The sequence below is a fragment of the Meriones unguiculatus genome, chromosome 2 (genome assembly GCF_030254825.1).
Source record: "Meriones unguiculatus strain TT.TT164.6M chromosome 2, Bangor_MerUng_6.1, whole genome shotgun sequence".
NCBI classification, from domain to species: Eukaryota; Metazoa; Chordata; class Mammalia; order Rodentia; family Muridae; genus Meriones; species Meriones unguiculatus.
This window is the reverse complement of record NC_083350.1, coordinates 138,342,796-138,370,220: the sequence shown is the minus strand read 5'-3', so window position 1 is coordinate 138,370,220 and position 27,425 is coordinate 138,342,796. Positions and strand designations below refer to the sequence as shown.

The window sequence follows — 27,425 nt, the reverse complement described above, 5'->3', positions numbered from 1 at the left end:
CTGCCACCATGCCAACAGTTTTTTCATGTGGTCCTTGGGACTGAACCCAGAGCTTTGTACTTGCTAGGCAAGCGCTCTATCGATTGAGTTACATACCCAGCCCCTAATGTAATCTCCTGATGACTTGATTTATACTAACTGTGTGTGTGTGTGTGTGTGTGTGTGTGTGTGTGCGTGCGTGTGCATGCATGCAAGCACTTTCATGAAAGCATATGTGAAGGTCAGAGGACAACCCCAGATGTTGATCTCTGTCTTCTACTTATCTTTAGAGAGGGTGTTTTTTGGAGTTTGCTGATACATACACCAGGATAGTTGGCCCACAAGTTTGTCTCTGCTCTCATCTAACTGTGTCACACTGGGACTGCAGACATACTACTGTGCCTGGCTTTATGTGGACTCTAGGGTTTGAACTCAAGTCCTCATACTTGAGCAGCAAGTGCTTTTCACACCGAGCCATATCCCTAATCCCCTATTGTAATTTTTAAGCTACAAATACCTAACACAGGAATATGAATATGCACAGAAAACATATAAACATAAAACATATAAACATTAGTTGTATAAACCACCTAATTATAATGCTTGAGAAATCATGTTTTTGTTGGATGGTGCTAAAACTTTTATATAAAAAAAGGCTTTCTGCTATTAAAGAATTTTCCAAGAAAAGAAACAATTTTAATGTATTATTTAATAAGATAATACTCTTCATATATTTAAAATTTTCACTATAATCTATTTTTTGCTATAGTTAACAACAGTAATAAGTTAGTTTAATGCCATCTCTAATGAAAAAAAAATCCTGCATCTATCAAACAGAATCTTCTCCCATATTCTGTATTTCCTCACCTAACAAAGGATGCTCAGAAGTCAAATCCTCTCCTCTCCCCACAGTTATAGCTGCCGGAGACAAAGTAGGTGGTGGTGGTGTTCTATCCATCCTCGCACATTCATCTGACTCCTCTGGCATTTCTTCCTCACACACATCTTCTACTTGATAAACCTGCAATGACAAGCCATACTGCCTTGACATATTTCCAAAAATACATTTAATAAAGTATTCTGAATTTTAAAAAATTTAATTCTAGATGTATTAAAAGTAAAAAGCAAAGCAAATGACTATACTAATAGGCTGAAAGGAAAGCTTTGAAACCATTCATAAAAATGTTTTATAATAGTAGTGTGTTTGAAAGCACACTGTGGGCAAGTTATGTAAGCCAGGAAATCACTGGACTTTCTAAAATAATGGCCACATCTGAATTGTTTGTTTGTTTGTTTGAAACAGGTTTCTCTGTGTAGCCTTGGCTGTCTTAGACTAGCTTTTGTAGACCAGGCTGGCCTCAAACTCACAGAGATCCGCCTATCTCTGCCTCACTGAGTGCTGGTATTACAGGTGTGCACCACCACACTGGCCTGAACATAGTTTTAAGAATTAAAAAGGGGGGGGGGTTGCTTTACATAATCAAATAACTATTTTTAAACACCATTGCTTCTGTTCATTTCTACCTGTAAGGAATCAAAATAGGTGCTAGTACTTTTTACAGACACTCTAAATATATTTCCAAAATAGTATACATCTGGCCAATATGTTGACAAGAAAAATTATATACAAGATTACTCTTGTTATTAAAGACTAAATTATGGAAACTATTGTAAATGAAACTACAGAAAACTCAGCAATAATATTTTCATTCCCTTTCTGTTCTACTCAAGAATGAAGTGAGTTCTTACAAGCTAGTAGAACATATGAGAAAACATCTTTCTTTAATACAGTGCATACACCCTCAGCTAGATAGATCTATTTCTGGTTCCCATGGGGAAGGTCCCTTTTATCCAACTGTGAAGGTTTTACTGAAGGAATGTGACATCAAAATCACAGAGGAGGAGCCGTGTAATTAACAAAAATCATTCAACTAATGTTTTATTAAACTTAAGGATTGATTTCAAAATATCTCTAGAAATTAATAGATGTGCTTTGACTGGTTACTATTATGAAAGATGACCCTCTACTAACACAAAGCTGTAGAACACTTCATTTCCTTCCATGTGCCAAAGGTTTCACTTACATTTACAAAGACTGAAGGTTTTTAAGATTTCTTAACTAATTAAAATGGTAGTAAGTCTTAATGAAATAAAAAAAGAACATTCACAAAGTAACTTTAAATGACATCCAATATTACATTTTCAGTTAAATTGTTGAAAAAAGTTTGATAATTTTAGGTGATTAGAATGTAATATGAAAATAGTCAAGATTTCTGACTATTTTGTGGACTCAAATGTAGCCAAGTTGATCCTCTTTCCTTCAACTCCAAAATGCCGAGATTACAGGCACCTGCCACCATGCCAACAGTTTTTTCATATGGTCCTTGGGACTGAACCCAGAGCTTTGTACTTGCTAGGCAAGCACTCTATCGATTGAGTTACATACCCAGCCCCTAATGTAATCTCCTGATGACTACATTAGGAATACATACATGAATCAGGAATAAACCATGCAAAGTTGTATAAAGTTTCATTTATGAAGATATACATAACAATAAGTAATACAAGTTCAAAAAAAAAAAAAAAAAAAAAAACAGAAACAATGAACTCTAAGCGTCTACTTAGAATAAAGTAAAACATCTTCTCAGGAATGGTGGCACCACTTGTAACCCGAGCACTCAGAAGGCTGAGACAGCATACTGAGTTCAAGGTCAGCCTGGGTGCATGTAAACAAAAAACTTTCTAAAATCTCACAAGAGTCATTTTATATGTAACATAGTATCGTAAGTATGACATCTAAATCAGGTACTAAGTAGGCAACTGTTTTTTTGTAAGACATTTTTTTCACAACCTAGATACTGGAAAACTGTTTCACCAAAAGCCTCATATCACAAGTAGAAGCAGCCACTGATAACTGTATACTGCTCAGTTGATAGTCACTAGTATCTGTTCATGGTAACTGCAATATTTAATATGAGGGTAGTACTCAGCATAGAATAAAATCACTTGCCCAAAATACCTAGTGGTTAACAAAAGACAACAACAACCAGAAATAAATTGAAATAGCCTTCTGGTCCCTCGATGTTGCAGTGTTCATTTGTGAGAGTGCTAGGAGAGCTGACCACGGACAACTAGACAACTGGCTTTATGAACCAGTTCAATTTCACCCATTATGTTCCCTTAACAGACAACAATTTCCCTACAAAGACCACCACCTACTATGCTATAAAGCTCTCTCATCATGCTTGGCACTGCTATGTGCTGCTAAATAGCTGCTTACAGTATCTTTTAAGGAATCAAGGCTTGACCATGAATAGAATTCTGATTTTTGAAAAGTATTTTTTTAAAGAAAAAGCCATAATGTGAATAGCATTGTTTTTTGTTTGTTTGTTTGTTGTTTTTTCAAATTTATCCATCAAGAAATACTACAAAATACTTTTCATTCTCTGGAAGAGCAGGCAGTGCTCTTCACCTCTGAGCCAGCTCTCCAGACCCTAATACTTTTCATTTTTAAGGTGAGATTAAATATAGATATCTCAGTGGGGGTGGGGGGTGCACGCCTGTAATCCCAGCACTTGGGAGGCAGAGGCAGGCAGATCTCTGTAAATTCTAGGCCAGCCTGGTCTACAAAGTGAGTCCAGGACAGCCAGGACTTGTTACACAGAGAAACCTTATCTTGAATCTAACCCCTCCCCCAAAAAAAGAAAGGAAGGAAGGAAGGAAGGAAGGAAGGAAGGAAGGAAGGAAGGAAGAATGAATGAACGGAGAGAGCTCTTCATAATCTCTCACAAAGAGGAAAACAAGTTAACAGGTAAATAAAGTAGGCAAAAGAAATTTGTCACACATATCTGGCATAATTAGCACAAAAAAACATCTAAATGCAACAACTAAAATACTGAGACACAGTAATTGGAGGTTCTGCTCAGAAGAGCATTTCAGTACTTGCACAAGTTCTGTTTAGCTCATAACTATAACTATTCTAAACATAACGAAGACTGCCAAACTTACCTCAGTACAGTCCATATTCCCATGTCTCCCTTTCCTAAATAAACTGAGGAACATTTGTTTATTAGTTCTAAATCATCTGCCCTCAACAGATCTTATTTATACTTAAAGCTCAACTTAAAAAAAAATTTTTTTATAGAAACATCTTTTTGAAAACATACTGATTTAGTTTGATAATTCACCTTTTTCTTTCAAAATTTTTTATTTTATTGGAAAGAAACATCTGTACTTAAGTACTTGAAATAATCGAGGGTGGAAAGGGTAATTTGATGGGAAAAAAAAAACATTGTAATCACAACAACAAAAAAGCAGCTTAGTCAGACAGAGGCCCTTGATCACACAGTAAGAGAAACTTTCCAGGAATGACAGTGGCCTTGTGTTTTAAAGCAGAGAGCAAATCAGCAAAATAGACATAATACTTCTGACATAACATATAAAGTGTTTTCTTATTGTTTTGAGTTTTGTTTGTTTGTTTTGTGAAAATTTTGGCATTTCTACCCAAAATGTGTTGGCCCAAAGTCCTCTTAAAAGAAAATACCTTTTAAAAATATATGGAATATAGAAATTTTATTGTTTATTTATTGAAGACCAACCACTGAAATAAATGTTCAGGAAACTAAATTAAATTTGATTCCTTTGAAGGTACTGTATTTTTCCTAAACCTTTGTTTTTTATGTTTTTGTTTTGGCAGTAGTAGGGATTGAACCAGGGCCTGGCCCACAGTAAACACACACTCTTCCACTGAGCTACATCGCCAATGTAAAACCTCCTGTAAGTGCTCTAAAAACCCATTAAAAGAAAATGCAGAGGCTGATGAACTGGCAAGCTTGACTAACATGGCTGTTTTTCCTGGGCTCTGGCCTTCCCGGCTAAGAACAGGAAGGACTGAGCAGCTCTGAGCCTACTAAGATTACTTAGAAGGACAAGAATAACAGACCATGAACTAAAGGCCTAAGAGTCAAATGTCTCTTCCAAAGAAGAGCAAAAAACTCTTCCTTCCTGAAATCAGTGTGATTTGCATCTACTCTGGCAACTCTGTAGCCAAGGCTCTTTTGAACTCACCTGGCAGTTAGGATGGCCCAAACTCACGCTTCCCAAGAACTGGGATTGCAAGTGTATGAAACCATGTCTGACTTACAGGGATTTTCAAAGTATGACATAAAACTTCCTTTTAGAAAAATTCTTTTTCTCAGTAGGAAACTGTATTTGGTCATTCTGATTAAACTCATAAAGATCTTATTTCAATTTTTGCATAAACCACTTTATAAATTTTAATAAGTCCTTTAGAGAGAATTTTGAAAAAGATAATTTAGGCATCATGTGACTCTTTCTAGAGGTTCATTCTCATACACTCCACTGAAATCCCAATTACTCAAAACTTTTACTCCACGTATTACAGTCTTTCATTCTCAGTATCAAATTCAGAGACTCAAGAGTTTCGGCCTTTTAACTGAGAAATAATTTAAGTATGTATTTTCTCTTAGTAGATAGAAAATTTAAAAGTCAGTTGTTTTTTACAAAGTTGAATTCTACCCTAGAATAAGTTTTTTACAATTTTAATTACAAAACATAATTTCATCAAAAAAGTTACATCATACAAGCATACCTCTTCCATGAAAGAAAAGCTGCTCAAGGCCCAGGACTTCCAAATGTATACAACTAAAAGGTTAGCTAGATAAACCATGCGTTTAAGAACATACAAGCCAACAGAAGGGATCTATGAAGGATAATCACCTTAAGAGAAAAAACTTTGTGCAGATGACACTGGTTCAAATGCATTCCCTTGGGGAAAAAAAATCAACTCTGTAAAGATAGCAGATGGATTTGTTTAAATAGTAATAAAATTAACGAGGGACTTTAATAACCATCACAAATTTAAAGCATGCAACCATATTACAACAAACGACATTTTTTTCCTTTGCCCATACAATACATTGTCAGAATACTGACACAGGAAAAATGCAAGCTTAAAAAATCATAGGCATTTAGACTTGGCAGTACAGCACAGTGTGGGAGAAACAGCTTTACGTTCAGTTCAGCAAGAAAGTCAAAGAGCTGCCGAGGGCTTACCACTGGTGGATCAACAGGTGCTGGCGGCTGCACTTGGAGATTTACCGCAACAGTCTGTGGAGGAGGAAGAGTCTGAAATGGCAACTGGACCAAAGCTTCTGCAGCAGGTAGCTCCTCTTCTGACACCAAAGCATTCTGCACCAAAACCTGGCCCTGGGATAGAATTTCAGGCTGCACTTGTAAAGACTGCATAGACTGCAAAGGCAGTGGTGGGATCTGAGCTGGAGGAGATGTCGACATCTGTGGAGGGGTTGCCATTGGAATTGGAGATGACTGTAGGGCTGAATATTGCTGATGTGATGTTGGGGACACAATCTGCTGACCAGGGGACACCAAGGCAGACTGCTGAACAGGGCCAATGTGTACCACAGGGGATGCTGGAAGTGGAAGATGGGATGGAAGATTGAGCTGTGCTGTGGGCTGTACCTGATCAGCAGTAGCCTGCTGCAAATTTGGCCCTGTCTGAAGAGCTGAAGACACAAGAGGGTGTGGCTGGATAAGTGCTTGTGGATGGATAATTATAGTAGGAGACTGACTCGGGGAATGAGGTGGAGGAGGAGACACTACTACAGACTGCTGTGCGGACTGTGCCTGATTAGGAGACACAGTTAAAGGAGGGGGATGGCTCTGAATTGGGGAGCAGTGCTGTGACTGGGCACTACTGGGAGCTGGAGAAAGGCCATGGTTTGGGAGTGGAATACAGTGCTGGGATGGGGGTGGATCTCGAGTTGGACTCTGAAGGGTGATTGGCTGAATTTGCTGTTGTTGCTGTTGTAATATCAGCTGATGATGGGAAACCTTAGAAGGTGGTGAATGAAGAGGAATCTGTTGATGTTTGATTAGAGAATGAGGCTGAATTGGAGAATATGAAGCTGTGAGAGAAAAAAATGACAATTAGTACTGACTTCAAATCAAGACAGTTTTACATAAACCTAAAGGAGAGTTTTCACATCAGTCATAGTCACTAGCCGTCTATTACAAGTCTTTTAGGTATGACTAATTTGAAGTCTTTTCCTTACAAGGCTAAAAACACTAGATAAAAGAAGCTATACTGTGAAACCCTGAAGGAAAAGCACTCCAGACACACATGTTCCACTTCACGTGTTCTTCAGTCGCCAGAGCAGCTCCATTAGCTGTTAGCACTTAGGCACATGCACACGCGTCTGTCTCCTCTCAATCAACGAGTACAGTACACACAAGGGTGACTTCATAGATCTCATCCTATCTATAACAAAACATGTCTCAAACTAACAGAAAAATCAGTTAGCTGGAAAGTTTCCCAAGTAAGTATTTCAGTTCCACTGGAATCTTTATTATTTCATCAGAAAGAAAACCATTTCACATAAAATTCCAATTCAGCAAAATACATGGCTAAATTGTGTTGTACAGGCCATTTCAAATCTAAATGAGCCACCCCTTTCTTGCCGAGAATGAAGAAATGAGATCATGAGACCTAAATAAGGGATGGTGTTTATCCCTTCCCACACAATGGAAACCCACGGAGTGTCTTCTATGGTATAATATGTGGCAGTGGTTGGCATCAGACTCCTCCACAGAGGCGCTCACAACAGGGATACACATACACGGAGATCATGCTATGTTGTGAATGGATCCCACTCTGATGCCTCTTTACAGGGCAGAAGCTGATGAAATCCTTCCTACCTACAACTGAAAACTGAGAGCAATGGAAGATAAACTGAAATGACTGCTTAATACCACACAAACATTGTACATATAAGCTGGATTTGGCAGGTGCACTCAAAAGGCAAAGGCATGCAGATCTCTGAGTCCCTGGCCAGCCTGATCTACATAGCGAGTTCCAGGCCAGCCAGGGCTATAAGGAGACCCTGTGTCACAGTCTCCACTCCCACCATACACCAAATAGTTAAATCAAATCTAAATTAAACACGGAATTTTTTTAGTCTTGCAATGTAAATATAAAAGTTACATAACACCTTATAGCCTTTGATATTCAACCACATTAATGGTAACAGCCTTATACAAACTTCTAATAACCTTTTTCTTAAACATTTTTGTATTTGATTAAAAATTTAAATTCAGAGACCAGACTGAAGAGACTGTTCAGCAGTTAAGAGCACTGGTTGCTCTTCCAGACGACCTAAATTTCATTCCCAACATCCACATGACTGCTCATAACTATCTGTAACTCCAGTCCCAGGATCTGATGCCCTCCTTTGCCTTTATCAGGCATCAGGGCACACATGTGGTGCATACATACACACAGACAAATACACATAAAGTGATTTGTTTAAAAATTATAGTGCTCCTTTAAAGAAATTAACATCTAGCTAATATCTCAAAGAGTATTTAGAAATTTCAATAGATATTGACTAATTATTTTTAAGTGGAGGGCTGGGGTTACATCTCAGTGTTAGAACACATGCTTAGCACGCATATGGCATGGGTTCAAACCAAGCACTGAAAAAAAAATTAAGTCTAAAATTAAATCTAAAAATAATTTTCAGATAAGCCAGTAATTCCAATTAAGATTGTCAGCCCTCTACAAACGTTGGATAGCTATGTTATACTGTATTCAAGCGAGAACAGGGAGTAAAATCCTGCAGTTCTCTAAGTGCTTTCAGGTCTGCCACCAATACTTGCACAGCAGCTGTGGAGTAAGTGGCTCTTATCCCTTCCTTCAGATACAGAAAGAGATCTTTTGGCCGCCGCTAAAAAAAAAAAAGTTATAACTTAATTTTATCAACTTTTTCAAATACTTTTTTATTTTAATTATGTGTCTACGCATGGCGTGTGCACACGGGTCTGAAAAGGCATGAGGAGGATATCAAGATTCCCTCAAGCTGGAGTTACAGGCAGTTGTGAACCATCCAACACAGATCCTGGGAACAAATCTCCAGTCCCTGCAAGAACAATCACCCTTAACAGCAGAGTCTTCCCTCCAGCCCCACATGCACCATTCCCAAGCACAGTTGGTGCTTCCACTAGAATAGCTTTTTGTGACCCAGTAGGTAAGGAGTCTCATATTTTAGTAGAGTAATAGTATTCTTCACGTACATTAATTTTTTCTTAGATCAGAAGTCAGGGTATAAGAATAAGTCTTAGAATGCAGGATGAGAACTATGAGTAAAAAAACCTGACGATGTCTAGAAAATTGTGCCCTATTGGCTAATTTCTCTGACTTTAATGAGCACTTAATGATTGTCAAAGTAGCCTAATATTTGAAAAATTAATGATTGACATCTATCATTATTTACAATAACACATAATTTCATTTAATCATTACTACAACCCCGAGAAGTAGATATGGTACTGAACAAATACAATACAGGACAGGTTAGCTAAAATCACCTCTCAAAGAGCAGCACTGAGTCTAAAAGGCCCCAAATGCCTGAGTCAAGGGCTGTATTAGAAACTATTTGTTTCCCTTTCTCCAAGTTCACATGATGAAACCACAGAGATGGAGGGGCTAAGAAATTAAGGTCACATGGGATCCTGGAAGTGAGGCCCTGACACGACAGAGAGTTGTATTCCAATAAAAACATCCAGGGCTGATAATATGGCTCACTAGATAAAGACCAAGCCTCATGAACTGCGTTCAATCCCCAGAACTGACATACATGGTAGAAAGAGTCAACTCCAAGTTGTCCTATGACCTCGACACACTCTGTGAAATGCTCATACCCCCTCTACTACCTCTTACACACAAAATAAGAAACTACCCCAATAGTGTTTTTAAAGAAGTATCACAGAGTTCCCCTCACCTCTGTGCACTCAGAGGAAAGTACGTGTGAGGGTAAAGAGAGAAGTGACAAGCGACAAGCGAAAGGCAGTCCTCATCAGACACTTGGCATTGCAAGACTTTGACCTGGGGCTTCCAAGGTACCTAGTCTCTAACATTCCATGGTGGCTGCTAGACCAAACCAGTAAAGGACTTTTTCACTACGTATTGAATTAATGTCTAAAAGAAAAAGAAAGCAAAAGTCCTCTAAAACCTACTTAAATTTTTTCAGCTGTAACACATTAACATCTCATGATTTCTAGATATGTGATTACAGGTGAACTTTTACCTTTATATATTAAAAACAGAAGTATCAGTTGGGCATGAGACTGAGTCAAGAGAGCTGTCATAAGTTCAAGGCCAACCTTGGCTATTGTCTTCTAAATAAATAAATAGAATTACTAACAAGTGAAAGCCCTCACCCTCAAGGAGAAATGGAAAAGAAAATCAATTTACACCCTAAAAACACAAGAAAACAGTAACTACATCCACTATAGTAACTATTAGGCAACTACAAATCAGAGGGATTGGTCATTTTCACTATTTAAAATGACTGTTGGCATACTTCTAACTAAGGAAAAGAATAAGATGACACGTTTCACTAGACACTATGCCCTGACCAGTCACTTCAGGCTTAGGAGGCCAACGCTGTTCCACACTGACTAACAAATAGGATGCTACTTGGAAGCTGAGAATACTCTGGACAATGCTGTGCAAAAACCTAGTTATCTGGCCCTAGAGACAACACAGACCAGGACATAGATATTTATAAAAAGAAACCGTATCTAACTACAGCATGAAAGTATTTGTTAGCAAAGTTTATGGTACTTATCTACAATTCATTCATAACAATTCCAAAGCACGGTGATAGCTGAATAATGCTAATGACTAAGCGTGGAAAATTGAGTGATTCATCCATCAAATATATACCTGCTTACCTTTTACAGGCAATTGAATATAAGGCACAACTTAGTGCTATTAAGATGAAAAGGTGAATCTGAAAGAAGATTCAGAAATCTTTTATGACAAAAAAAGAAGTCCTTTTATAATGAGGACTGTTACAAAAGTTCAGAGTAAGGAGACATTTCAACACCAAGATTTAGAGATTTGTAAACCAAGGAATAGTGACAATACTAACTCAGAAGAAATATAAAAAGAAGTTAAAGAGCTATAACTCCACATTAGAATGCTTGTGCACACATGTGTGAGCTTCTAGATTCAATCACTAAAACTATACACAGAGAAGTCAGTCTAGGTGGGGAAAGAAGTAGATTTCAATAGTTTAGAACAAGAGATAGCAAGCTCACTCTGGAAGGCCCCAAAATGTTCAGTTTAAGAGCCATAAAGCGTCCAGGGGTGGTGGCACACCCCTATAATCTCAGCATTAGGGGAGGCAGAGACAGGCAGATCTCTGTGAGTTTAGGGCCAATACAAAGCAAGTCCAGGACAGCCAAGGCTACACAGAGAAAGCCTGTCTCTTACCAGCAGGAGACCCTGACAGCTTGAAAGAATGGAAAGAAGCGATTCCTTGACAACTTTCTCCCAGATGAAATCCCACACAGGTAGTGGTGGAGGAGGGGTTGGGAAAGTAATTTCCTTATGTGTACAATCTTTTGTTTTGTAAAAGTAACAAATTCTTTCTACGAATGACTTTAACAAAATACACTTACTTTTTTACCACAAGCTTAAAAATACATTCCACTAAAGCTAAGATACTTGTTTTAAAAGCGAAAAGGTTTTATTAATATAAAGAGAGCGGCACATCATAAAGATGTTAATCAAGTGCCAAGTCGCAACAATGAAAGACCATCTTTCTACTGTTATTTCTTCAAGCTATTAGGCTTTTTGAATTTCTTTTCAAGCTAATTAGTGAGGTCTTCTTTAGCTTACAAAAATTCTCATTTTAAAAGTCTTCAGATTGTGACTCTTATTCAAGTAGTGGACATCCTGTTTTGCAGTCTGCTAAGAAAACATTGAGATATATCCCACCTGGTGCTATTAATTGGTGAATGCTTGATGTTCGAGTGACAGCTGTGCTTCGAGATTCCAGACTTGGGCTTCCTCCCTTCTTGCTCTCTGGAGAAGGGTCTCGTTGGCTGACTTTAGAGCTGGTCACTGTTGTCTTATTATGGCAAATTGTCAGCGACTGAGTTTGACCAGTGCTTTTTGGTGGGCCATTCTGTGAGCTAGATAAGACACCCAGCTTCTGGCTGCGTAATGTTAAGTTCTGAACCTAAGAACCACATAACAGAAAGTAAAGATGAAAACAGCTGGCCTTAGCTGATACGGCAATCATTACAATAACAGCAACTGATACTGTGCCTCCTACACAAAAAGGTTCAAGCTCCTGAGACAGCCAACTAATCCTTCAGGAAAGGAGAACCGCAGCCTACGTGAGCACATCTTAGACGTTATGCGCAAGGTTACGGGCTATACTGGACAGGTGTGGGGTACCTGAGTGAAGAAGAGGGAGGACGGGAGGAACATGAGGAACTAAATGAAAACAGACAAGCACTGAGAGGGGAAGGTTGGTGGCAAATGAACTATAAATATAAGGAAGTGGCTCTGGAACACACTGCATTGAAAGTGACTGACTCTAAACGCGTAGGGGAGTAGAGCTGCCAGACAACCGAGTCATCTAATCATCTACTCCACTGCAATACTCAGGAGAAGTACTTTTAGAAAACTTAAAATTTAAATCATGCTACTGACCACTCATTGCCTTTGATAATTGGGTTTTTGAGCTGACATTATACATAGCTCTGAAATGGGTCTGGTGGTGTCCTTCATAAACTGGGGCCATTCTAAACCCTATAAATGACAGGATTATCCTACTTCATTTCACTTGAACGAATACCTTTCCAAACAGCAAAGCAGAATATGCCTCCCCAAAAGCTGCATAGCTTCTTGCCTATCTAGAATGTGAACCAAATACAGTTGTTGCTGGCAATGATCTTAACAGGATCAAAGGAGGCTCCAATGCTATGAAACGAATGACATGCTGCTGAGTTCTAACTTCTTCAATCTCAGTGTGCTGACTCTACAACACACCTTAGCTGGTACTCCAGACTATACTCCCTGACCAAATGCCAAAACAGTGTCAACACAAGGCAAAGAAATGTTCATGCCAGACAAGTTTCAATCAATTCTTTAGCTACGGTTAGTTTGCGAAAATCACCAGGCACATGCCTGTAATCCCAGCACTTGGCGAGGCAGAGGCAGGCAAATCACTGTGAGTTTGAGAGCAGCCTGGTCTACAAAGTGAGTCCTGGACAGCCAAGGCTACATAGTTCAACCCTGTCTAGAAAACAAAACAACAACAACAAAAAAATGAAAATGAAGTACCTCCCCATACTGCCCCCAAAAAGATACATATATTGAAGGTTTGGCTCCATACACAAGTAGTGCTCAGAAGTAGCCCCTTTGAGAATTGGCAGATGAGTACTCTGCCTCCATGAACGGGTTAATTAGCAAAAGAACTTATAATCTAAATAGACTATTAGAAGGTGGTAGATCTATAGAAGAGGAAGGTGGTCACTATGAGCTATCTTTGAAGGAGATTTGGGGCCCTGGTCCCTTCTTGTTCCCTTCTCTGCCTGTCTGCCAAGAAGTAAGCAAGTTGGCTCTACCACACACTTCCTGCCATGTGCTCTGCCTCTATGGCCCACACATTCCTGCCATGATGCTCTGCTTCTATGGCCCAGAAAAAACAGCAAGGAACTGTGAACTGAAATCATGGGCCAAAAATAAACTTTCCTCCTTTTAAACTGTTTCTCCTAGGTCATTTGTCATAGAGACAAAAACTGATTAATACAACAATGGGACAAAATTTCTAAGTGAGATCATATTGAGCATCTTCTCAGATTTTCCTCACATATTTCCTATTGTACGTCAACACATATTAATAACCATTAGTATCAAAGTTTCATGCAAAAAGTAAAATGTACTGTATTCCTTGGGTTGCCATGCAAAATGTAGGCCCAAACCACACTGAATCCATTTTCTCTTCTCCATTCTAATTCTTATATTCCTGACAAACTGCTCTCACCATTCCATAAATACACCCTGTACTTTCTTCATTTGGTGCCTCTGTTCTGGTTCTTCTCACCTAAACACATTCCTTCTCAAGCCATTATTCCAAGCCCAATAACCCCCCCTTCCCTCTTTCAGAAGAGCTTCCTGAAGTCCTTTGTGAGAATTTTCCTTCCTCCATTCCAGGATGCTTCCACAGAATACAAGTGGCCTATAGCATAATGTTCAGCCTGTCTGTGTATTACGAACACACACATCTCTGAAATGGAGAGATGAGACTCTGGCTAATAGGCTCTCATCTTCAGCACTGACACTTCCACCCTAGTAGTTCAGAACTACGAACACTCTAAGCTTCCTGAGTCTGCGATAGTCTCTTACATCTGATTTTGAAATATATCTCATATATCTATTTGAAAGGTTATTTGGCTCCACTTATAGCTCTTATGCTAACACTAAAATCTGTCCACACTAACAAAGTTCATCACGTATCTTGGTGGAGGCACATTAAAATATCTCAGGAAGGACAGGGATGTAGCTAGGTGGGAGAACATTTACCTAGTATGCAAAAGGCCCTGGGTTCCATATTCAGTATGGCAGGAGAAACAAACAAACAAACAAAAAAACTCTATCATGGATAGTTGCATAGGCCTATAGTCCTAGCACAGAGGAGGCAGAAGCAGCAGAATCATAAACAAGTTCAAGGCCAGTCTAAAATACATAGTTAATTCCAATCCAGTATTGGCCACACAAGAACCTGCCTCCATAAATAAACAAACAAACAAATAAACAAACATACTCTCCAAGGAAGAGCTAAACAATAAAGAACATAACATTTTCCACAGAGGGACCATGCAGTAAGCCATATAATAGTGACAACCAAGAATACCCTGAAAAACTTGACTGATTCCTTCAGAATGAAAACCATGTGAACAGTAAGTGAAGACTTGACACAATGAACCCTAACTCTGTACCACATCCACTTCTATAATGCTTTTGCTGCTTTCTGGAATCCTAGAAGGCAATGCATTTGTCTCCATAGGTAAGTATGATGTGTTCAATATGAGCTTTTAGACTTTAACCTGCTTTCATCTTCACTCAAACATCAACTTGATGTAAATAAATTACATACTAAAAACAAAACACCAAAGACAATATTTATTTACTGTTGGAAAGACACACATTAAGTTCTTCTTGGCACTATCACTTTTAAGGAAAGAAAACCCATCCTAAGATCCTGGCTTTAACTTTCATTTCCCCTGAACCAAGCCTATGGTATTATGAAAACTTTCTGACATTGTGCATGAGATATATATGCTAACTTCACTCTGATACGTTATGATATATAATGAATATATCACTGCCAAAATATTCTCCAAGTCATTTAACTTGACTCAAAAACTGCATACATGATAACAGTAGCCTCCGTTTGCACAGTCCTGCTGTTCACAGTAGAGTTCCCAGATTTTCAGTCCAAAGACTTGATTTCTCTTCAAATCAGCATTCCCCAGACTGCCTGTTGATAAGTAGGATTTTTTACTCTTCTACAAACATACTCTTTGTGCCATTCATAGTGGCACACACCTTTAATCTCAGCACTCCCAAAGAGTGACAAGTGGATCTCTGTCAATTTGAGGCCAGCCTGATCTATATATCCTTCCAGGTCAGCTAGAGGTTCAGAGTGAGACTGTGCCTGAAAAAACATATATTTTTTAACTGAGGAAAAATTAGCTGATATACTGAATTTCAAAACCAATAGTCCTGAACCTGAAGTTACATCTTCACTGGGTCAGCATCACCTACCCGGCTGCTAGCCTCACTCACTGCCTAGCAGAGCATTCACAGAGAGATGCCTCAGGATCACCCTATTCTAGTTCCCCTGAAAGCCTTAACTAAATCAACCCCCCACAGAGCCATACGGAGAGGCCACATCCAATTGCACCAGAAGACCACGTGAACTAAAGACTTGTAAGAATGTTTTCACCATGAAAAACTGATAAGCAAATGTGCTCCAGACCTTGTTAAGCAGAGTCAGTCTCCTAAGTTACTGGTTTAGCATGGAAACTATAAATAATTTAAATGGTTACGTTCCTCTCTTCGTTTCTAACTTCTTGAAAGCTAAGAACCAAATGTGTGATTTACACAATGTCAAGTAAATCAATAATCAGTAGATATGATATCTCGATCTGTGGCAGGTGCTGTGCTAAGCAGTTCCTGGCTGCCTCGTTTGCCTCTTGTAGCAACTGAGTTAACACGGGAAACTGGAGCTCGGTATTTATTGAGGCCTAGCTAATAGCCACTCCTAAGGGGCCACAAAGGGCCAGGGAGCCAGTTGGGAAAACCCTGAATTTACCTGACCACACTCTTATTATTCACATATGAAACTTAGTCTTATTATTAAGTACATTAACACACAAAGAGGGTCTATAAAAAAGTCAAAGAATATTATTACTATCTCATTTCTTACATTTTACCAGAAGACTGAAGTATGAAATGAAAAATGAAATGCACCCGGCACGGTTACTAATGCCTGTAATCCCAGCACAGACTTAGCTAAGACAAGAACATCGCCTCAAGTTCAAGGCCTGGTACATACATCAAGTACCAGGCAGGCCAAGGCCACACAGAAAAACCCTGTCTCAAAAAGAAAACTGAAAACACATCCCAAAATGAACAAAAGATATTTTAAAATATTTAATTAAATAAAAAATCAAAGATGACCCAATATATTAATGACTGCCATGAAGTCCTAAAATAGCATCATAATGTAACAGTCTACTCAATTTTTGTAACTTAAAGCTTACTGAATCTAAATAGTTTTTGCTGAGGTATCACTTATAATAGGTGCATGTTCCATGAATTTTGACAGGAGGAATACAGCATATAACCACTATCCCAAACAATACACAAAACTTCCCTCCTAGTCAGTTTTTCCCACCTCTACCCCAGGTACCATTAATCTAGCTTTTTCATTATGAAGACTTTTCCCTATTCTGGAACTTAAAAAAGTACAGAATTGGGGCTAGAGAGATGGCTCAGAGGTTAAGAACACTCGCTGTTCTTCCAAAGGTCTTGAGTTCAATTCCCAGCAATTACTTGGTGGCTCATAACCATCTATAGTAAGATCTGGTGTGCAGGCAGAATGTTGTATAAAAAACAAATAAATCTTTAAAAACAAAAAAAAGTGCAGAATCACAGAGGATGTATGTATTGTGTCTAGCTTCATTTGCTAGCCATATTTGTAAGACATGTCAGTGATCTGCTCTTTTCACCATGGAGCGCTATTCTACTGTGTGAACACAGTACCATCTATTTACACGTTTGGCAGTTAAAGACTACTTAGCTATTATAAACTACTGCAGTATCCACAGTCTTCATTTCAGCCGTCCAGCTGAGTGTATAATGATGTTCATTATGGCTCTGGTTTATACATCAGCAATGATGTATGATGCTGAACATTTTTTTCCTGTGTTCATTCACCTTTTATATATTTTCTTTGTTTAGGTTGTTGTTGTTGAAGAGAGTCTCACTCTGTAGTTCTGGCTCTTCTGAAATTCACTATATAAGACCAGGTTGGCCTCAAACTCATAGAGGTATACTTGCCTCTACCTCCTACATACTGGGATTAAAGGCATATACCTACATAGTTCTTTTGTGAACTATCGCTTCAAATCTTTTGTCCAAACTGACCTTATAATCAATTACTAAACTATAGGCATTTTAAAAAATATTCTAGGTACAATCTTTGGTCAGATACACATATTGTGAATAGTTTTTCTCAGCCTGTAGCCTGGGTATTCATTTTTGAAATGATTCTTTAAAGAATAATTTTTAGTTTTAATAAAGTCCAATTTATTTTTGTTTCTAAGAAAGCCTTGCCTACCCCAGACTTGCAAAGATGCTGTCCTGTTTATCCTAGAAAGTTATTTTTTTTTAACCTTTAGGCTTACATTCTACTTTCAGCATATTTTTGTGAATAAAAGAGAAGTTAAAGTTCATTTTTTTCCATAGTATCAAATAAAGTAATACTCTACTTAAGTTTTTAACTTAGTTTGCCAATTTAATTCTTTTTTAAACTTAAAGCTATCATCCACTTTGATTTGTCTATTATATAACTCCTTGCAAAGGAAATCTACAAAAAAAGAATATAATTCATGCAAAAAAAGAAATCTGGTATATAATGAAACTAAAAATACAATGTCATTACAAAACCTTGATGATCACCTAGTAACCTAAATCTATGTTTAATAAAACAAGTACATTCTTGAAGTTCTCGATGTTTTATGAACTCCACCACAAAGGCATGGCAGTGCACCCCAAAGCAGACAAGCTGAACTCAAATGCAGTGCAGTGCCCATCTTTACACTGAGATCCAGACCTCCAGGACCACACTGTGAAGCTAGACAGTCTCACCTGAGTAGCTGCAGACTGACAGGAAGATGACGATGGCGACGAGACAACAGGAATGTCAGACTGTACAGCAGCCACAGTGGTAGCGGGTGTGAAAATCAGCTGTACAGACAGAAAACCAAAAATAACACCCTGAGACTAAAGAACATGTCCCACACACAATGTGTAAGCAAGCAGGCAAGCGACTGAACTTTGTGACAGAGAGACAATGGCAGTTAGGATTACCTCCTAAGCAAAACGCTTCACATGACAAAGAGAAGGTTATGATCACAGAGCTCAAAAAAGTCATCACAGCTTTGAAACAGCTCACAATTCTGAGAGTAGGGGGTAAAATCCACTCAAAAAAAAAAAGTGTTTTGGTGTTAGAAAACACTCAATCCAAATTTTGTTCCCAATAAAAGCTACTATCCCAGGATTCTTAAGATGGAAAGTAAAATAAAACTACATTAGGATATAGATTCATTTTTGGTAAAAAACAGGAAAAAAAAAAAACACCAAAAGAGCTCTTTAGTCCATACAGATACCAATACCACATACTTTACTGCACTGCTTCTCAGCTACAGGGGATCTACCTACCAGACAAAGGAAGGTTGCTCTTCATGTTCTAAATGTAAATGCCAGAGCAACAAAACAGAGCAACAAAAAGTCTTCCCACCAAAACAGCAAAAAAGAGAAAAACAAAATCTACACATCACCATCTTGTTTCAAACTTTGGTTTTTTGTTTTTTTTTTTTTAAGATTTATTTATTTATACATATGAGCACTTTATTTCCATTTATGCCTACATGACAGAAGAGAGCATCAGATTCCATTATAGGTGGTTGTGAGCCACCATGTGGTTGCTGGGAATTGAACACAGGACCTCTGGAAGAGCATACAGTGTTCTTAACCAGTAAGCCATCTCTCCAGCCCCCTTGTTTCAAACTTTTAATATCAAAAAGTTCCATTAATTTCTAAAACAATCTACTTAATCTAACTGAATTTAGTAAATTATGATAGGTTTCAAAAAGTGTGTAGATATTCTATCTTAATGTTATTTCAAGAATTACTCACTACCTTACTGTTATTTAAAGTAAAATGATCAATTAGGAATATTTTCTAATCTTGAACTTTTACTAGTATGTATTAAATATATAATACTGGGTTTCAATGTGATTTTCAAGTATGTATATACATAATGATCATATTCACTATGCCCAATTCTATTCAACCCCAACCTTTTCTGAGCCTTCTTTTCCTCTAAAACTTTTATATCTTAATTCTTTATTCACTTACTGAACCTAAGTAAATTCATCAACAAATTTTATTTTCAGTGCATGCAGCCTCAAAGCACTCCACCCCAAAAGGAAGATATTCTATTAGATTGAACTATATAAACTGCCCATCTTAAAGGTCAAAATCATAATTTTTTTTTTCAAATGGTTCAGACTAATCTTAAATCACATTATTAAAGACAGTTTTATGGGAGAGAAGTAATCCAGAAGAGAAAGATGGAGTCTACTCTACATCATTTGTGCCAGAAATATGACTAGAAACTTACTTTCCAATTTTAAATGAAGAACTAGGATCAGATATATATCCAGTTCACTGATCAGAAATCTGCATATTAAGGAGACTAAAGATGTTGGGTATTAATAGGATGCCTGTATAGTATGCATGAAGGCCTGGGTTCAATCTTTAGTCCTGCATAATTAACTTACTAAATACACATATACAACTTAAATAAGTAAAAACACATATAGATGCTAAAACATTTGTCTAACTTTGTACAAATTGTGCCAGCCAATGTCTACATTCCTCTAAAAGTTCAACAATTAAATCAGGAAATCAGTAAGTACCTAATTATAGAATAATCAGTTAACATTTCTATATTAATAATGAAATTGAAGAACACATAAGAATACAACATTACAGAATTTGAGACGATAACAATCAAAGCTATAAACTACCTGGAAAACTATCAGAACTCCAATCCAGATTTAAGAAGGTCCTAGGACAAAATTTTATAGTTAAAAACTAAGTTTTTAATATTTCCAACTATTTCCTCAAATCTTTGATGTCAGCCCAATAAATGATTTTATATCATTTAGTACTATAGGTACTAAAACCATAAGATGGCATCAATTATTGAGAGCTCTTCAATTGTGGAGATGTCAAAATATTTTTAAAAGTTCTTAAAATTGGTAACTCAGTATTAACAACTATTTTTACCAAAAGGCCTACTAATTCAAGGTAGAATTTTTATGTGCATTTATAAATGTACAAAGGCTAAGCATATGCACCACTCATACACACTTGTTAAGTAACTTAAGTATTAAAAATGCTTCATTGCATCAAATCCAGAAAAATTTGAACTCTCCAGTCCTTAGACACTGTAAAGCTGGTATCTTGTAGCTTACCATTTGAGCTCGGAGATACATTTGAGCTTGGCTGGCCGTTAATGTTGGAGAGGTACTCCCTAGCAACATAGTCTGTTGGGTAATACTGCCGCTGGTAGAACTGGAAGTCTGGGAACGATTCATCAGCTGAGCAGGTGTAGGAGAAGTGGAGAGGTTGATCTAAGATAGAAAACATAATAGGTCATATGTTTGCCTCTGTGTTCCTCAATTTTACCAAGCTGAAGCTAGGTAGACAATAGTGGAAACCTCAAAGAGAGGCTTTGACCTTTGACAGAACCTTTCACTTTGGGGAACTGTTTCCATATACAAAAAGCAAAAACAGCAGAGACTGCTTAGTAACTGGAACAACTCTTGAACATATCCACATTTTAGTAAGACTTGTAGCATCTTAAAATGTCATAGCTACTACCTCCCCAAATTAGAGGTAATGTTCAATTATTTTAATATTTCACCAAGTAAATAACTTCAAAATTCTAACTTTAATACATTATTTTATCACACTGTCACATTCCGAGGAGCTTCTGATGTGAATAAAAGTCAAAATACAAAAATCTCTTCATATATAAATATTATGCAAGTAACATAAAACTAGCATAATGTTTTAACTTAAAAGCTGTCAAAGCAGAAGAAAATAAAATTTCTACCTGTCAAACAGGTGGAAAAGTCCTGAATATTGGCTACAAAATTAGTATAGAAACACTTAAAGCCTAAGAATTAATTAGAAAGCAGATGTGGTGACTCGTGTAACCCAGCACTTAGAAGGCTGAAGAAGAAGGCTCATGGGTTAAAAGCCAGCCCTGGGCTACTAAGTAGGTTCTAGGCAAATGTGGGGTACATGAAATCTGGTCTAAACAAAAAAAAAAAAAAGAAAGAAAGAAAGAAAGAAAATTAGTATGTGGCTGAAGGAGGGCACAAGCCTATACTTCAAGTACTAGAAAGGCTGAGGGAGAAAGACTGTTCCAGGTGAGTCTGAGTTGGGCTATACTTGGAGTTGCTGAACAGCTGCACTATATAGTACGATCCTACCTCAAAACAGTAAAGATCAATGTAGTCTAGTAAATCCCTAGAAATACATTAGAAACTGGCAACTTGCTTGACAACTATGAAGGAAAGATGAAAAGGAGTAGGTAAACAGGGAGAACGAGAGATACTTAAACCCTTTTTCATCTTTCCAATCCATAATCATGTCCATGTATCATTCATTCTTAAATTTCAAACAGAGAATGTAACTCAACCTCACCTTAAATCCTTTTTTGTGTAACAAAGCAGAAAATAAAATTAAGAAGTATTAGGCCTCTGGTCCAGAAGTGAATACACACCCACGTGCTCAAAGACACTTTCAAATGTTCAATCGATATGAAAATGGAATGGAGTTTTAAAGTAAACAAAGGAGCAGGGGAGGGAAGTGTGCAGGGCTCAGTGAGAAACTCACATCCAGACATGCAGCAACAAATGGCACTGAGTCAACTCTAGGTGTGCTGTGCCTAAGAGACAGAAGGTCCACGTCTGGCCTGTTGTTACATGCTAAAGCTGGAAGGGAAATCCCTATTTTAAGACAAGATCCTGAAAAGGGCTGATCAGTATGTAAAAGGCTCCACTTACATATTCTGAGAAGCAGCTAGGAAGCTGTTATACCTGCCCTGACATACTGGAAGGGTAGAGGGAGACACCTGTTGAGAACCAAAATTTCAGGCATTTACCATGTGTGGGTATAAAATCCACATTCACACTGCCTGCATAGCCCTTTAATACAATCTGATACATTAACATTTGATGAACAAAATGGTGAAGCAGAGCTCTCCAGCAACCTTCCACCAGAGAAAATACCAACTTAAAGTATCTAAACGTGAAATTCCCTTCATGAGACCCACACATACCAGGTTAGAGAACAGGAGATGGTTGCAGCACAGCAAGAAAAGATGCTGTTGAGGAGAATAGGAGGAACCCTGCTACCCCTCCCCCAGCCCCAAGCAGCACAGCACAGAGAGCAACATTGTCAGCTGGAAGGAAAGTCCTTTCCCTGCAAAAGCAAAGCCCAGCCCTAGTCACATCCTCCCAGCCCCAAATTCTAGGTTGGAACCCTTGGACTAAGTCTTTCAACTTGCCCTTGCACTAGATAGGGACTCACGGCCTCTATGAGACAAACTGGCATCTTGGCCAAAATCACTGGCAGTTGACTGCAAAGCCTTTATCTCCATCCAAACCTCAGCAGCAGAGGCCAAAGGCTTCCCGGTGCTGCATCAGCTACAACCACCGCCATTCCTGGAGATCACAGGCTACTGGGAGGCTGTATTTTGAAGTATTCTGTCTTTGAAGTCCACAGATTCTTGTTTTGCCTGGTTAGTTTTGCTCTTGATGCTATTTTGTTGTTGTTGTTGTTTTTTCAATGAATTATTCAGGTCTCGGATTTGTGTGGATTTTCTTTAAATTTTAATCTGTTAACTTTCTGATAAATCTGTGAATTGGTTTTCTGTTTTTACTTAGTGTTCCGTTTCTTCAAAGCAGCACCTGAAACAAGTCTTTGTTAGGTGGCTCACACAATCCATTACTGGGGCCAGTCAAGGGTGACTTTTGTCCTTTTAGCACGTCACGGCTTCCTGCCCAACCCCAGTTCTAACCCTTGTTACTGCTCCTCTGTTTCTGTTTGGTAATGAAGTAGGTATTTACTTTCGGTCTTTGCAGTCTGGCATGCTAGGCAAGTACTCTATGATCAAGCCGCACTTTCAGGCTTACTAGCTAAAATTCTGAAAACAATCACCCTTGTTTTCAAAATTCCTAAAATTATTCAATACAAAATTATAAAAGGTATGAAATAGAAAAGTTCAGGTTTATTACCACTGTCTCACTACATGTAAGACTTCAGAAAATGTCCCACCAAACAGAACGCTCACCACGGTGCTCTTTGACCTGTTTGTATCCTCAGCTCTAAAATCTTTGTTTTCTTTGAATTTTTGGTACCCAATACTGTGCCTGATAGCATACAGGCACTAAAAATTTCTGAAACATAGGCTGGAGAAATGGCTCAGTCAGTAAAGTGCTTGTCACACGATGAGAACCTGAGTTTGATGCCAGGACAGCAGCACACACCTCCAATCTCAGCAGGGGAAGGCTGGGACAGGAGGGTGCCTGGGACTGCTGGACAGCCATTCTGAAGCAGGCACAGAACTCTAGGATCAAGCAGTAGCCCTTCAATGTACAAGGCACACATACTTTTATCATACATGGAAACTATTTAAGAAACCCTGAAAATCATAAATTAACATATAAATCACTGGTACTCAAACTATATAAGAAGACCCTCTCTTCAAATACAATGTTATTGAATAATTCAAAAACTGATGTGTCTGGCTAACTTTGAGACGCAACACCTTTTTTGTATTAGTCTACCATAACAGAACACCACAACCCAACAACTTGAGCAACAGCAACTTAGAGTGGAGCCTGTGCTCAGTGGTAGAGCTGCACTCAGCATGCAGGAAGGCCTGCACTCAATTCCCAGTACCACAAACTTTAAAAAAAAGAAATTTATTTTTCACTCTTATGAAGAGTAAGGAAGTACAAACCATAAATTTGTAGTGTGGGCTCTCTTCTTAGCCAGCAGCCTGCTGCCTTCTCCTATATCCTCCATGCTTGAGAGAGCACTGGGAACTTTTCCTCTTTGAAAGACATCAGTTCTCTCATATGAGGGCTACATCCTTAAGATCTCACTTAACCTTAAATCAGTTCACTACAGAATCTATTTCTAATACAGTAACATGAGTTAGGTTTTCAACATAGGAAGTTGGGAAGATACAATTCAAACAATATAACTGTTTACTTAGTCTTCTCTCTTTAATCTAAATGTAGTAATATCTGGATGAAGAAAAACTAAAAATTCTAAACAGACAGTATCACAAAAGTTTGGAGTAAGCCAAGTTAAATGGCTTACTTGCCCTAAATTACATGACTGGTCAGTTACAGAATTTAACATGAAACCCCACATTCATGCAATACATCATTTTATAATACATCATTCATAATAACAGTGATATCACTGAATATTCTCATAACTTGAATTAAAACAAAAACAGTTCTAGCTGGTGGTACATGCCTTCATCCTGGCACTTGGAAGGCAGAGGCAGGCATATCTGTGAGTTCAAGGCCAGCCTAGCCTACAGAGTGAGTTCCAGGACAGCTAAAACCACACACGGAGAAACCCAAACTTGGGGTTAGGGGGAACTTTTTAATTATGTGTTTACATGGGGGAAGGGAGATTGCAGGTGAGTGCAGGGCCTACAGAGGCCAAAAGAAGACACTGGATCCCCATGTCCAAGAATATGCAGCCAATACAAAACAATTCAATCATATTTTTGTGAACTTTTGTTTCATTTTTCCTTTGTTTGGCCATTTTTTCTAATTACTGGTCTTTTGTTTGATTTTTACTTTTGTGGTTTTTTTTTTTTTAACTTCTTGTTTGGGGGGGGTTGTTGGTTTGGGTTGGGTTTGGGGGGTTGTTTTGTTTTTCAAAGAGAGAATGTAACTTAAGTGGCTAGGGATGTAGGGGAGGATCTGTGAGGAATTAGAAGAGGGAAGAAACATGATCAAAGACCTTGACATAAACCGGACACACTGAACCTGATAGAAGAGAAAATGGGGAACAGCCTTGAACGAGCTGGCAGCATAGGAGACGACTTTCTGAACACCAACAACTCAGGCTCTAAGATCAACAATTAATAAATGAGACCTCTTAAAACTGAACAGCTTCTCTAAGGCAAAGGACACTGTCAATTGTAATGGCAAAATGGCAGCTTACAGAATGGGAAAAGATCTTCATCAACCCTACACCCAACGAAGAGCTAATATCCAAAATAGATAAAGAAATCAAGAAACTAGATATCTAAAATGGGGTATAGTGCTAAACAGAAAATTCTCAATAGAATCTCAAGTGGCTGAGAAATCTCAAGGGTTGTGGGGGATGGATGGATCTCCCTGGGAATGAGAAATAGGTTTGAGGGAGAGGACAGGAGCAGGAAGGATCAGGTGGGGAGGTGGGGAGGAAGGAAGGAGAGTACGGAAAGAGACAGCTGGAATAGGGGGCATTTGGGGGTCCAGTGTGAAAACCTAGTGCAGTGGAAACTTTCTCTAATCTCTAAGAGTGACCCTAGTGAGGACACAAAATAATGGAGGATATCGAGTCTGAACTGGCCATCTTTTGTAGCCAGTAAGGCTTCCAGTAGTGGGTGTTAGCATTTAGGCAGCCGGCTTCTTGGTTGCCTAGTAACCTATGATATCATATGTTGCCTGCCAGGTATGTGGGGCAGACAAGGTTCAAACAAGGTTAGTCAGGAGCTATAAATGGACCCCTGCCTCTTATGCCTCTCACCTCCCTCTCTAGCTCTTACCTCTTTCTCTTGCTCTCTCTCTTCTCTTGCTATCTCCCTTTTCTCTGTTGGCGTCCCCTTCCCCCCATCTCTCTTTCTCTCTGTCTCTGTCTCTCTTCCTTCATGGATTACTCAAGCCCTAACACTCTTCTGCTCCCCCACCCCAAGTAAATGTTTTCATGAGATCTGTTGTGTGCATGGCATTTTTATATAAATACTAACAGTGGGACTGGGTTGTGTTCTCAGTGGAGTTTTGTCTGAGGGGTCCCATGAAGATCCTCAAACAACCAGGCTGATACTAAAATGGAGGGTTGCTTTCCAAAACTGCTAGTGGGGCCCCACTGCCAGAGACAACATCTACACAGCTCAATGAGTATACAGAGGTTGAGCTGGTGCCTGCATGGAGACTTCACCACTACATTCTAGTCTCTTTGGCGTGGGAAGATACTCTGCAGGTGGATACCATCCCACCCACAATATCTTTGACCAACCATCAGTCCTGTCTGCAAGATGTATAGAACTTGTTGAAATGGCCAACCAATGTCTGGTTTAACTTGAGCTGATACCACAAGAGGGAACTCATGACCTACACTGCCTGGATGGCCAGAAACCTGAGACTGGATAGCCCAGCGAAGTAGGTTAGAACCAAACGTGACAGACGATAGATAGATAGATAGATAGATAGATAGATAGATAGATAGATAGATGGATAGGCAGACAGACAGACAGTTTAGGTAAATGCAACTTCATCTTCAACTCCATAAAACGACCTTGGACCGGAAAAGAATAATTACAAGGACTTTCTTAGGAAAACTCAGTGGTTTTCAACTGCAGCTTGTCAACCAGGAGCCGTATTCAGTTGCTCTTGGAAAGGAGGAAGCACAGCTGCTGCTGTTGTCTAGCTGTAGACAGTAGGGATGCTGTCTCCTGAAATGCCTCTGACAGCCCCTGACAACAGAGAACTATCTGGCCCATATTTTTGCTTAAAAAGTTAAGAATAACCTGCACTGTACCAATTAAACTTAAAAGAAAGACAATGTTGTATACACAAACAAAATTGGGGAACCTGAATAGAAATTTTTTATTACTGTTTTAATTTGAAATTATTTCAAACTAAAAAGCTGACATTTGCTAACATGTCTATATAGATTTTTTTTTTTTTATTCCAAGAAATAGTTCACATTTCCCAGGATATATGCTATCTTAGTTAGGTCTTCTATTGCTATAAAGAAATACCATGACCATGGCAACTCTTATAAAGGAAAACATTTAATTAGGGCTGACTGATAGTCTCAGAGGTTTAGACCATTATCATCATGGTGGGAAGTATGGAGCCGCGCAGGCAGACATGGTGCTGCAGAGAGAGCTGAGAGTACTACATCTTGATCCCCAGGCAGCATGGAGGAACTGTGT

At 38.6% G+C, this 27,425-nt stretch overlaps 1 protein-coding gene across 8 annotated transcripts in view; it reads right to left on the bottom strand.

The window, feature by feature from the left end:
* Positions 1-27,425, bottom strand: part of Phc3 (polyhomeotic homolog 3) — a 72,570-nt gene that overhangs the window by 33,786 nt on the left and 11,359 nt on the right. For 5 of the 8 annotated variants that reach the window (XR_002476272.2, XM_060378168.1, XM_021631966.2 and 2 more), the window contains exons 5-10: positions 20,653-20,811; positions 18,257-18,355; positions 11,804-12,047; positions 6,055-6,926; positions 5,719-5,766; positions 847-1,000 (exon numbers count right to left, since the gene is read on the bottom strand). Coding sequence is in view for 7 of the 8 variants with exons in the window: in XM_060378168.1 (XP_060234151.1) it covers positions 847-1,000; positions 5,719-5,766; positions 6,055-6,926; positions 11,804-12,047; positions 18,257-18,355; positions 20,653-20,811 (1,576 nt within the window). In the remaining variant the exon portion in view is untranslated. The remainder of the gene's footprint in view (positions 1-846; positions 1,001-5,718; positions 5,767-6,054; positions 6,927-11,803; positions 12,048-18,256; positions 18,356-20,652; positions 20,812-27,425) is intronic. The other 3 variants (XM_021631969.2, XM_021631971.2, XM_021631972.2) reach the window with 3 other exon arrangements.